Below are 14,022 nucleotides of genomic sequence, written 5' to 3'. Positions count from 1 at the left end.
CAAAAGAAAGGTGGGTGGAGGTAGAAAATACAGACAATAAGGGAAAGACGCCATGTTATGTGTATTACAAAGGTACTGCTCTCCAGCCACCGCCCGATAATGGCAGACGGGGGGGATGGACCTGTACAAATTGCAGTCAGCAGAATCCTGATAATAGAGATACTTCTCTTGCATGCGGGGCTCCATGTCCTAGACCTCACACTGTTCCTCCCCTCCCCACCATGCCTCCGCCACCGCTCTATAATGGTGGCGCAATGAATTGTTGGTGTTCTAATTGTGGCCAGCAAAATCCATTGTGAGCAGATTATTGTGTTGCATGTCACGCGCCCCGTCCAGGAGGCCCACCCCTTGCTACTACCCAAGCCACTCCTAGTGCCCCATCCTCATCCTGCAGCAGCCATGTTGCTACACCCATTGCATCACCTCCGGCCTCTGACCAGATGTCCCTTTCGGTGGCGGCCATCTTGATGCACCCTTCCTGTAGTGAGCTTCCTTCCAGTAGCGGTCATCTTGGCACACCCGGAATACAGGCCGCAATACACACTACACCCGGAATGTGTATGATGAAGATCATCATGATCAGTGTGTGACACAACTTAGAGCTACAATCAACAATATTTTGAACTATGTTGGAACAAGGAACCTTACTTCTATTGCTCTTCCTGCTATAAGTTCTGGAATGTATGGATTTCCTATGCAAGCCTGTGCCCAAGCAATAGTCCAAGCTATACGGGAGTATAGAGGACTAACTACGTTGGAGGAGATAAGACTAATCAGCAATGACTATCATAAATCTCAAATTCTCACCCAAGCTGTGGAAAGTGCCGCAGCTAGATCAGACCAACTCAGCCACCAGATGACCTCAGAAGATAACCCAAATGAACTATTTCCTAGGTAAACAAGTCCACCTCCTGTTGCTGTGTTGCTGGTATCTCCCTCAACATCTTCTCAGTCAGAATCTCCAGTGCCAGATTACCATAATAGATATGTGGCATTCACACCCTCGCAAGTTAATCAAGTGATTAGTCAACTACCTGACCCAGACAGACACCCTATGGTGTTCTAAAGAAGAATCAGACAAATTCAACAAACTTATTCGGCCACTTTGAAAGATCTTCATGAAATCACTAGCAGTAAAGCGGGAGATGCCTTCTGGCCAATAATTCAAGTAGCTCTGAATGACAGCCAAGTGACAGACAAGGAGACTTACCAATCAGAAGGAGCTTTTTGTCAACAACTTCAGCAATGGGCCAAGGAGCAGCTCACAGGCTCATCTACCAGTGTATTCGACTATACTCAAGAATCAGGGGAGAATGTCGAAAAATTTTACTCCAGAATCTATACTCTGTTCAAGGATCAAGGGTTCAATGAAGGTCAGAGGGTCCAACAGAATCTGCTAGTCACTTCATTTGTTAGGGGACTCAGAGAGGAAATCTCAGCAAAGCTTACAGACTCCAGACCAGAATATGTGGACATGTCCCCGCGAAAGGTACTCCTCATTGCTAAAGCTATAGAGAAATAATTGAATGCTGCTCCAAGGCCTACTCCAGAGCCTACCCCAGCATCGACACCGACTCCTGTTCCTGCTCCAGCTGCTCTAGCAGTCTATCAACCTGCAGATAATCAAAAAGAACAGTTGCCATATCCCCCAGGATACCCACAACAACTATACCGCTCAACCCCACGATGGATGGGTCCTTAACAAATGTACATAGGACCGAGCTTAAGACTAAGGAAACCAATCTGTTACCGTTGTAACCAACCGGGTAATTTCAGAAGAGGATGTCCAGAGAAAAGAGGGAATCCTTTCTATGGCTCGATGCCACTCTCCTACAACCCGCAATTTAAAAGAAGAGATTCTCCACGCTACCAAGGAAATCCACTGTACTCCCTCCAAGAGTATAGACAGCCATCACGGCAGCCACCACAGAGAGAGTATGAGACAATGCCAAGAGAACCTGTGCAAAATTACAGAGACCAGCCACTGCAACCGATGTACCAAAATAACAGGGACCCACCACGCCGGTTTGCGGGGGAAGACCAGAATTACCCCGCATAGGACAGTGGCAAATCTAAATCTGGACTGATTTCTACTGTCAAAATTGATGTAGAGGACAGAACTTTACCTTTCCTAGTAGACACGGGTGCAGCCAGATCAGTAACATGGTCAAGAGATTTACCCTATGAATCACTTATATCTGATGATTTCCTTTCCTTTCATCCCAACTAACATTTCCATTGCCTATTGGGAAAGAACAGAAGCTGCTGGCCAGATTACTCGTTTCAGACACCTGCCCGCTTAATTTGTTGGGAGCAGATCTACTCCAGAAGTTAAATGCTCAGATATCATATGATGAGAATGGAATGCATCTAGATGTCTCTACTCCGTTATCATTAGAGGAACAAACATTGTGTGTCATCCACTTTGCAACAACCGCCATACCACATCATTATCTTGACAGCATACCACCTGAACTCTGGTCTCAAGATCCTGATGATATAGGCCGGCTGCCTGTCCCGCCAGTCCAAGTTTTCCTGAAAGAAGGTGCACGGATTCCCAGACTCCCACAGCACCCACTGAAAGCAGCCCAAGAAGCGTCATTAGATGCCCAGATCCAAGAATTACTCAAGAAAGGAGCATTAATCCCCTGTGTTTCTCCTGCTAATACTCCATTGTTTCCAGTGAAGAAGAAAACTGTAAGAGGAGAACCAGATAAATTCAGGATTGTGCAAGATCTGAGAGCTGTGAATGCAGTTACAATCCTGGAGACCCCAGTGGTGCCAAATCCACTGAAATTCCCCCTGAGGCAACGCATTTTACAGTAATCGACTTGGCAAACGCCTTCTTCAGTGTGCCTCTGCATCCAGACTGTCATTATCTTTTTGCTTTTATACACAGAGGAGTACAGTACACCTGGACTGTTATGCCTCAAGGAGCTCAGAACTCCCCTCATCACTTCACACTGGCCTTAACTACCTGTCTCCAACCCTGGAAAAGTGAGAACCCTGAAGTCACATTGATACAATATGTCGATGATCAACTCCTCTGTTGTCCCGACGTCCAAACTTGCCACAGGTTCAGCTATTCTTTGCTCCAATTTCTGGCCACCATTGGATGCAAAGTTACTCTGCAAAAGCTACAATGGTGTTGTACCAAAGTTGTGTTTTTGGGTCATTGCATATCCCAAGGTACCAAGCATCTCACTGAAGAGCGGAAAACTGCCATCCGTGACATCCCGTAACCGAGAACTGTCAAACAACTCCAAGCTTTCCTGGAAATGGTCACATACTGCAGGCAGTGGATCCCTAACGTGTCAGTTCTCATTCAACCTCTATAAGATCAGGTCCACTCTTCTGAGCTTGACCTGCATTTTGACCAGGAAGCTGAAGATGCAATGGACCAGTTGAAAGAACTCATCATTTCAGCCCCTGGGGATTCCCAACTATGAATTTCCATTCTTTCTATTTGTCTCTGAAGCGTGTGGCCATGCCTCAGGAGTTCTGGCACAAAAAACATGGAGGCCACATGAGACCCATCGGATATTATTCTAGTAAATTGAATCCAGTGGCGCAAACAGCTCCAACATGTCTCAAAGCAGTGATGGCAGCTACAGAACTCCTCCACAGAACAGCAGATGTTGTACTTGGCCATCCTACAACTATACTGGCCCCTCATGATATGAAAGCTATCCTTGCACAAACCCAGCACAACTATCTATCTATGCAATGTCGTGTCAGAATGCAATGTGAGCTCCTTTTACCAGAAAATATAGCACTTTGGCGATGTACTGTCTTGAACCCCTCCACTCTGCTTCCTCTGTCAAGGGGGGACTGTTCTGAAGACTTTGGGGGGGTCCTCAGAAGACCATGAATACCCTGGTTCGAGTGACCATGATTGCCTTGAGGTCATGAAGGCAGAACCCTCTTACCTACATACTGTCTCTAAGCAGCCACTGCCTGAAGCGGATCTGATACTGTATACTGACGGGTCCAGATACGCAGATGAATATGGAACATACCATACCGGATATGCGGTGGTCCCTACCAATGGTTGTTTCTGCTGTCAGCTCAAGAGGACGAACTGTATGCTCTGACCGAAGCCTGCAAGTGCGCAAAGAGTCGAGTGGCCAATATCTACATGGACTCAAGGTACGGATTCGGGATTGCCCACGACTTTGGCCTGATATGGGCCCTGAAGGGCTACAAGACAGCCAGTGGAGCTCCAATCCAGAATGCAGCGGCAGTGAGAAGTCTGCTAGAAGCTCTGAAGTTACCTAGGCAAGTGGCTGTAATCAAAATTAAGGCTCATGGGAAACTAAATTCAGAGGAAGCCAAGGGGAATCATCTGGCTGACATTACAGCAAAAGAAGAATCTATGGAACCAATATTTCCAGAGGAAGCAGAGGTGTCTGTGCTTACCAGAAATCAGAGACAATGACGGGATGAGGAAGAAACGGGAATGAGAAATTTGGGGTTGGAAGAAGAGGAGGAAGATGAAGAGGAGCAAAGACTGGAAGAGAATCCAACACACAGGACTTAAGTGGACCGGCAGAATGCAGTAACAGAAGAAGAAAAACAAGGATGGATCGGATGGGGAGGAACGTTTTATAAGGACGGAATCTGGAGAGTGGGGAGAATATGTCTGCCAAGAGCACTGTATCCTGCAGTGGTTGAGTTGGCTCATGGAAAGGTACATAGAGGGAAGAATCAGATGATTTCAGCTATCAATAAACTCTATATTGCACCCGAGATCTCAGCTCTTGCTACAAACTATACTAGGAGCTGTGAGATTTGTAACACTTGTAATCCCGGAAGAACAGAGCATGTGCCAAAGAAGAAACTGGCAAAGTCACAGTATTAGTCCCAGAGAATCCAAATTGATCATATGTAATTACCCAAGAGTGGAAGATATGAATTTGTTCTGGTGGTGGAAGATATGTTTTCCGGCTGGACAGAAGCATACCCAGTACCCAACATGACTGCTAGAACTACAGTGAAAAGGCTTCTGGCAGAACTTATCTGCAGATTTAGGATTCCAGAAGTGATTGAAAGTTATCAAGGACCCGCCTTCACTGCAGAAGTTACCAAATCAATCTGGGAGATGATTGGGGCGCATTTGGGCCTGCATACTCCTTATCATCCTCAAAGTAGAGGCAAAGTTGAAAGGATGAATGGCACTTTAAAAAACAAAATTCTTAAAGCCAGTAAAGAATTGTCACTTCCATGGCCGGAGGTGCTGCCTATTTCCCTATACTCAGTCCGAAATACCTTGAGACAACCCACAGGGTTCACACCATATGAGATCTTGTTTGGGGGGCCACCTAGAATGGGTCGATATTACCCACAGCAGCTTAGTTCAGGGAATGATAAGCTTGCGAATTATGTTGTTGGACTTGCTAAAGAGATAAAACTAACACATGCTCCAGTGTACTCTTCTATTCCAGACTCAGATCTTGAATCAGGTACTCACAGCATCCAGCCTGGAGATTTTGTCTGGATAAAGAATCACGTGCAAGGCACACTGGATGCCAGATTTGAAGGGCCCTACCAAGTGTTGCTTACATCACCTAAGGCTGTGAAGGTCGAAGGCCGAACATCATGGGTCCACGCATCCCATTGCAAGAAGGCGGTCTCAGACCCACAACCCTGATGTTCCTTTGTCTGATGCCAGTAGCTGGGGGGAAGCCTTTGTTATGGTGACACGTGCATTCCAAGCAATTATTACCAAAGAGAATGATATTCCAGTTTTCTGGTACAACGCTTCTTTGAATGTGGTGACATGAAGATTAGGATTAGACTGGAGGGCAAATGGACTGGGAAATGTACCTTAACTAAAGCAATAATGTCTGTTTACCTTATATCTGAGTCCCAGGAATCCAAAAAGGAAATAAAGGCTGCGTTTGCAGGTACATACAGGGCCAAGAGAGAAGTTAACCCCAAAGGCAGTTTTGACCCACATATATATATTGATGTTCTCGGAGTGCTTAGGGGGGTGCCAGATGAATTCAAGGCCCAAGACCAAGTGAAGGCAGGATTTGAGTCCATAATACCCATAATAACCGTTAACAAGAACTTAGATTGGATAAATTACATATATTATAACCATCAAAGATTTGTCAATTACACCAAAGATGTCTTACAAGAGATAGCTGACCAACTAGCATCCACATCTCCCATGGCCTTCCAAAACAGAATAGCTCTGGATATGTTACTTGCAGAAAAAGGAGGGGTATACAAAATAATAGGTGAGCATTGTTGTACGTATATCCCAGACAATACCAGCCCCACAGGGAAAGTTACTAAGGCTCTCAAAATCTATGAACAAACAGTTCCCCTTAGAACAAAAGTGTTGTACCAGAGAGATTACCAGAAGTAAATGAGTTTGTAAAGTTAATATCCATATTTCTGTGTTAGGGGTGGCCCTCGATTACCCAGTCACTAGATCTTTTGAGGTCTCCATCCCTTTCCTGTAGGTCTTCATATGAGTTAGATTTAGGAACGTCGGTGGGTCCGTCTAAAAGCGACAGGGCGCCCGTCACATCGTAGGGTTCCAGAATAGCCTTAACATAAGGTCAATTCTTCTCCCCCTCTGATTTTTAGCATATGGATATTAAAAGCAAATAATTGATTTTAGGGGGGTCTGTCAAGGTAAAATATATCTAGAAAATCAATTAGTTTCTTTTAATTGATTACCTAATCAGTGTGAATCAATATAGCGATGATGGAATAATCTATGTGTATGTACAGTACAGACCAAAAGTTTAGACACACCTTCTCATTTAAAGATTTTCTGTATTTTCATGACTATGAAAATTGTACATTCACACTGAAGGCATCAAAACTATGAATTAACACATGTGGAATTATATACTTAACAAAAAAGTGTGAAACAACTGAAAATATGTCATATTCTAGGTTCTTCAAAGTAGCCACCTTTCGCTTTGATGACTGCTTTGCACACTCTTGGCATTCTCTTGATGAGCTTCAAGAGGTAGTCTGTACTGTATGTATGCAAATGTGTATATGCACATGGATTATGTTAATAGTTAATGAATATATAACTAACAGCTTCTGTTCTAATTTGTAGACATGAACAACTAAATGATTTCCTGGGAATGACGTATGCTTGTGCACGGCTGATAACAGAGAGATTCATGTCGAGTTGGCAAAGATGGCGCTGAGAGACGAACTCACCCCCTCCCATCGGAATTCCTAAGGCGTTACTAAGGTCAAAAGATGATGAACAAATTACAGTGTGCCGAGTTATCAGAAAAGAGCAATAAATTTTACTAATCCCACTTAGAAGGAGAATACTATATAACCCCATGTCTACGTAATAAAGTATGCCATTTGCGTGGTTGAGTCTCTGAGTGAAGTTTTTCAACCAGATTAGGTTAATTATCCTCTTTGCATGCACTCGGACATATTTAATTTGGAGGAGAGCAGTTATCTAGTGTATCTTAAATTGGTGATACCTCCACAGTACCCCTCATCCCCCAATCCTGGTATGCGTGGTACCACTCCTCCCCCATTCCTGTTATGCGTGGTACCCCTCCTCCCCCAATCCTGGTATGCGTGGTACCCCTCCTCCCCCAATCCTGGTATGCGTGGTACCACTCCTCCCCTATTCCTGTTATGTGTGGTACCCCTCCTCCCCCAATCCTGGTATGCGTGGTACCCCTCCTCCCCCAATCCTGGTATGCGTGGTACCCCTCCTCCCCCAATCCTGGTATGCGTGGTACCCCTCATCCCCCAATCCTGGTATGCGTGGTACCCCTCATCCCCCAATCCTGGTATGCATGGTCCCCTCATCCCCCAATCCTGGTATGCATGGCACCCCTCACCCCCCAATTCTGGTATTCATGGTATCCCTCACCTCCCAATTCTGGTATGCATGGTACCCCTCACCCCTCAATCCTGGTATGAATGGTACCCCTCACCCCTCAATCCTGATATGTATGGTACCCCTCACACCCCAATCCTGGTATGTGTGGCCCCCTCAACCCCCAATCCTGGTATGTACGGTACCCCTCATCCCCCAATCCTGGTATGCGTGGCCCCCTCATCCCCCAATCCTGGTATGTGTGGTACCCCTCATCCCCCAATCCTGGTATGTATGATACCCCTCATCCCCCAATCCTGGTATGCATGCTCCCCTCACCCCCAATCCTGGTATGCATGGTACCTCTCACCCCTCAATCCTGGTATGAATGGTACCCCTCAATCCTGGTATGTGTGGCCCCCTCAACCCCCAATCCTGGTATGTGTGGCCCCCTCAACCCCCAATCCTGGTATGTGTGGCCCCCTCATCGCCCCCAATCCTGGTATGTGTGGCCCCCTCACCTCCCCATCCTGGTATGCATGGTACCCCTCATCCCCCAATTCTGGTATGCATGGTACCCCTCACCCCCCCAATCCTGGTATGTGTGGCCCACTCAACCCCCAATCCTGGTATGTATGGTTCCCCTCATCCCTCAATCCTGGTATGTGTGGCCCCCTCATCCCCCAATCCTGGTATGTGTGGCCCCCTCACCTCCCCATCCAGGTATGCATGGTACCCCTCATCCCTTTCACGCTGCACACATACAAAAAAATCCCACTTATACTCACTTTTCTTCCCTGTGCTCCAGCGCTGCCGTGTCCTGTTCTGCCGGAGGCCGGGGAAGGAGTGTGGTGCCGAAGTACGCGAGTGCCCATACCACGCTGTCCTGCGCCATTTTGCTGAAGACACACTGTAAATGTGTCTTAAGCAAAATGGCGCCGGATAGCGCTATGCGCATGCGCCGATTTCGACGTCTTCACTCCGTCCCTGGTCTCCAGAGAGAAGAGAGGCGCCGCGGCAACGCTCCTCCTGGTCAGGTAAGTATGTAAGTATGGCGCCGGAGATCAGGGTATGCGTTCAGTGTCTACGCATACCGCGATCTCCGGCACCATACACTCCTCTTACCTGTAACAGCTCCATGCGTTCTTCTGTCTGGAGCCAGACTGTGCAGGCGTGTCGCGCTTGCGCAGTCTATAGAGGCTTCAGAAAAAGGGACGCTTGTAACGTTATATTATAGATGTGGTACCAGTTGATATTTTGGCCAAAATACGTAAGCACGTAACCCGCGACAAGGGTCCTCATGCTTACGAGCTGTACTCTAAACACAAAAAGCAAAGCCACACCAAGAAGAATTAAAATTCCCCAAAAAATTCAAGAAAAAAACAGCAAAAAAGGGCAGAACTAAATGCACTACCAGGGTGCAGCAAATCCACATAAAGATGGCGGATACACAGGTGCAGAATACTGATGAAACAATCACTCACAACCTACCATTTCATGGAGGGGGTGACTGCTTAGTATTTGAATTGCACACAAAAAGGCTTGTATAGAGTGCTGTTCACACTAGGGGGAATTTTAATTCTTCTTGGTGTGGCTTTGCGTTTTGTGTTTAGAGTAGGGCTCGTAAGCATGAGGACCCTTGTCGTGGGTTACGAACTTACGTATTTTGGCCAACATATCAACCTCATATATTATATTTATGTATTTTTGCACTTTTTTATTCCAGGGTGCAGCCAGGCCCATCAGTGCGGGCATTGTAAACTGGGGTGTCTGTTCCCATGGGGTGCACTTGGATAGTACCGGGCAGCCCACCTAATCTAATAGTATGGGCTTAAGTAGTAGGCTGTAAACCGAATACTGTGCACTACCCTAGTGTGAACAGCACCCTATACAATCCTTTTTTTGTGCAATTTAAATACTAAGCAGTCACCCCCTCCATGAAATGGTAGGCTGTGAGTGATTGTCTCATCAGTATTTTGCACCTGTGTAGCCGCCATCTTTATGTGGGTCTACAGCATCCTGGTAGTGCATTTGGCTTTGAAAATCTGGGCAGGAAAACATTGCTGCCCTCTTTTGCTGTTTTTTCTTGAATTTTTGGGGGAATTTTAATTCTTCTTAGTGTGTCTTCAGCACCCTATACAAGCCTTTTTGTGTGCAATTCAAATACTAAGCAGTCACCCTTCCATAAAATGGTAGGTTGTGAGTGATTGTAGGTTGGTTGTGAGTGATTGTAGGTTGGTTGTGAGTGATTGTCTCATCAGTATTCTGCACCTGTGTAGCCGCCATCTTTATGTTGGTTTTCTGAACCCTGGTAGTGCATTTAGTTCTGAAGATCTGGGCAGTCTGGGTGTTTTCTTCAATTATATGTAGCAGTAAAAGGACTCTTTGATATCACAGAAACAAGAGGCAACTAAAAGTTTTTATTGTGCAATTTGAATTCACATGGTCAAAATCTTTAAAAAATGTTTCATTTCAGAAATGAACCTGACAACTTTTGAAAATATGTAAAACAGTGTTATATGATCTGAAAGATCCTTGAGGAAGTCTTCAGCTGCTCATTCAGGACATGTAGCCTCTGTGCAGGTCCCTGTAGTTTCTTCTCCTACTTTGCACCAATCAGTTAGATAAGTGGAGTGGAGTGAGGGAGAGCTCAATTTTCTGATTGATCAGGAAGGACACTGTTTCAATGTTCTCCTCAGTAACAGGAAGCTGCCTAAAGTCTATAAGATGCACTCACTTAACAAGAAAAAATCTTTCTAATAATAAGAGTGTCTTTCCAAGTTAAACATTTCCCACATTAAGAATATAAAAAAAAGGCTTCTTCCTTGTGTGACTGCTCTGGTGACTAAGAAGAGATGATTTATTCGCAAAACATTTTTCATGAAAATGGCTTCTATCCTGTGTGAGTTCTCTGATGTGTAACAAGAGTTGATTTCTCTGTAAAACATTTCCCACATTCTGAACATAAATAAGGCTTCTCCCCTGTGTGAGTTCTCTGATGTATAACAACATCTGATTTCCGGTTAAAACATTTCCCACATTCTAAACATGAAAATGGCTTCACTCCTGTGTGAGTTCTTTGGTGACTAACAAGATTTGATTTCCAGCTAAAACATTTCCCACATTCTGAACAGGAAAAAGGCTTCTCCCCTGTGTGAGTTCTCTGGTGTATAACAACATCTGCTTTCCGGTTAAAACATTTCCCACATTCTGAACATGAAAAAGGCTTCTCTCCTGTGTGGGTTTTTTGGTGTATAGCAACATCTGATTTCCGGTTAAAACATTTCCCACATTCTAAACATGAAAATGGCTTCACTCCTGTGTGAATTCTTTGGTGATTAAGAAAATGTGATTTCTGTGTAAAACATTTTCCACATTCTGAACATGAAAAAGGCTTCTCCCCTGTGTGAGTTCTCTGATGTTTGATAACACTTGATTGCTCTGTAAAACATTTCCCACATTCTAAACATGAAAATGGCTTCACGCCTGTGTGAGTTCTTTGGTGACTAACAAGATTTGATTTCCGGTTAAAACATTTCCCACAGTCTGAACATGAAAAAGGCTTCTCCCCTGTGTGAGTTCTCTGATGTTTGATAACACTTGATTGCTCTGCAAAACATCCCCCACATTCTGAACATGAAAATGGCTTCACCCCTGTTCTCTGGTGCATAACAAGATCTGATTTCTGGTTAAAACATTTCCCACACTTGGAACAAGAAAATATATTCTCTGCTGTTTGAATTTTTTGATATTTAAGAAAAGACATTTTGAGAGGAAAGCTATTTACATATTCAGAATATGAAAATGGCTTCTTTGCATTAGAAGCAGTTTGTTTTTTAATGCTTATTTTGTGACTTTGATTTTCCTTAATAGTTGGTAATGAATCAGAAGACAGGACCTGTTTCAAAGGATCAGATGACAGATCTTTGCTGTGAAGGGATGATGGGATATCTGTAGTAATGGCATTCACTTCAATTGTATCTTGTGTGATCTCAAGATCATTTGATTTAAAAACTGTAGAGGTCAGCTGTTCCTCTGATCTCCTGGTACAGATATCTGTCAAGAATAAAACCAATTATTAATGTTGAATTAAATATCCTTGAATTTTATAGTTTTGAAAATTTCTACTTAAACTGTCTGTAAAAATGGCAAGTTATGTAAAAATATTGAATTATTCACCAGGACAATGACAGTTCACAGTCTAATAGAAAACCTCATAGCATGAACCAGTAGAGCGTGGTGTTCAACTGTTTGTTCATTCTGCCACCCAAATATGAACTAAAAAGCCAAAACAGGGTTATGTACAGTGGGGAAAATAAGTATTTGATACGCTAGTGATTTTGCAATTTTTCCCATCTACAAAGAAGGGAGAGGACTGTAATTTTTATCGCAGGTACACTTCAACTGTGAAAGACAGAATCTAAAAATAAAAAAACAGAAAATCACACTGTATGATATTTAAATAAATTAATTTGCATTTTATTGCATTAAATAATTATTTGATCACCTACCAACCAGCAAGAATTCTGGCTCTCACAGTTTTTCTATAAGAAGTCCTCCTACTCTGCACTCATTACCTGTATTAATTGCACCTGTTTGAACTCGTTACCTGTATAAAAAAGATACTTGTCCACACGCTCAATCAATCACACTCCAACCTCTCCACCATGGCCAAGACCAAATAGCTGTCTAAAGATACCAAGGACAAAATTGTAGATCTGCACAAGGCTGGGATGGGCTACAGGACAATAGGCAAGCAGCTTGGCGAGAATGGAATAACTATTGGTAAGAATGATTCTGAGAAAGGTCAGGAATCAGCCCAGAATTACACAGGAGGTCCTGGTCAATGACCTGAAGAGAGCTGGAACCACAGTCTAAAACATTACCGTTAGTAACACACTACGCTGTCATGGATTAAAATCCTGCAGGGCACGAAAGGTCCCCCTGCTCACACTAGCACATGTCCAGGCCCATTTGAACTTCTCCAATGACCATCTGGATGACCCAGAGGAGGCATGGGAGAAGGCCATGTGGTCAGATGAGGCCAAAATAGAACTTTTTGGTATCAACTCCACTCGCCATGTTTGGAGGAAGAAGAAGGATGAGTAAAAACCCAAGAACACTGTCCCAAGTGTGAAGCATGGTGGGAGAAATATAATTTGGGGGTGATTTTCTGCAAAGAGAACAGGACGACTGCACCGTATTGAAGGGAGGATGGATGGGGTCATGTATCGCAAGATTTGGGCCAACAACCTTCTTCCCTCAGTAAGCATTGAACATGGGTCGTGGCTGGGTCTTCCAGCATGATAATGACTCGAAACACACAGCCACGGCAACTAAGAAGTGGCTCTGTTAGAAGCATTTAAAGGTTCTGAAGTGGCCTAGCCAGTCTCCAGACCTGAACCCAATAGAAAATCTTTGGAATGAGCTGAAACTCAATGTTGCCCAGCGACAGCCCCGAAACCTGAAAGATCTGGAAAACATTTATATGGGGGAGTGGGCCAAAATCCCTGCTGCAGTGTGTGCAAACTTGTACAAGAGCTACAGGAAACATCTGACCTCTGTAATTTCAAACAAAGGTTTCTGTAACAAATATTAAGTAAAAATCATGCAATGTGATTTTCTGGATTTTTTTTAGATTCTGTCTCTCACAGGTGAAGTGCACCTACGATAAAAATTACAGATTTCTCCATTCTTTGTAGGTGGGAAAACTTGAAAAATCAGCAGTGTATCAAATACTTATTTTCACCATTGTAGGTGAAAATAATATCAATAAAAACGTCTACTCATCTCACAAAAAACAAGCCCCCACTCAGGTCCATCATCTGTCAGTGTAATAACAGAGGTTTCCACATTATTAGTGGCTCAAAGGCTCTTGAAAAGCAACATGGCTTCCATAAACCAATCCAGCAATATCCGCTCTCCCAAAGTCATATCTCCCCCTCGCTTATGAGCCTTGCAGTGTGTCCAAACCACATTTAGTATCCATGTATTTGGCATTACTATAGTGAGAAGAACCCACTTAATTTATGGTATGTAAGTGCCCAGATTGTGCTCCAGGAGACAATGTGTTGGGTAATAAAATGGAATATTTGCAATTTTCACTCTCCAACATCCACCGTGCAGAAAGTGCCTGTGGAATCTAACTATGGATATGGAAACTAACAGTGCAATAGTTACTTTGTGTCCTTCTCCTATTG

At 44.1% G+C, this 14,022-nt stretch overlaps 1 protein-coding gene across 1 annotated transcript in view; it reads right to left on the bottom strand.

The window, feature by feature from the left end:
• Nucleotides 1-10,380: 10,380 nt before the first annotated feature.
• Nucleotides 10,381-14,022, bottom strand: part of LOC141176223 (uncharacterized) — a 45,809-nt gene continuing 42,167 nt past the window's right edge. The window contains exon 7 of the mRNA XM_073660208.1: nt 10,381-11,878. Within this exon, the coding sequence (XP_073516309.1) occupies nt 10,716-11,878 (1,163 nt within the window). The 3' untranslated portion in view covers nt 10,381-10,715. The remainder of the gene's footprint in view (nt 11,879-14,022) is intronic.

This window comes from Phyllobates terribilis, unplaced genomic scaffold (genome assembly GCF_046119375.1).
Source record: "Phyllobates terribilis strain yellow unplaced genomic scaffold, ASM4611937v1 Scaffold_17__1_contigs__length_24005725, whole genome shotgun sequence".
Lineage (NCBI taxonomy): Eukaryota > Metazoa > Chordata > Amphibia > Anura > Dendrobatidae > Phyllobates > Phyllobates terribilis.
This window is presented reverse-complemented; position numbering and strand designations above follow the sequence as displayed.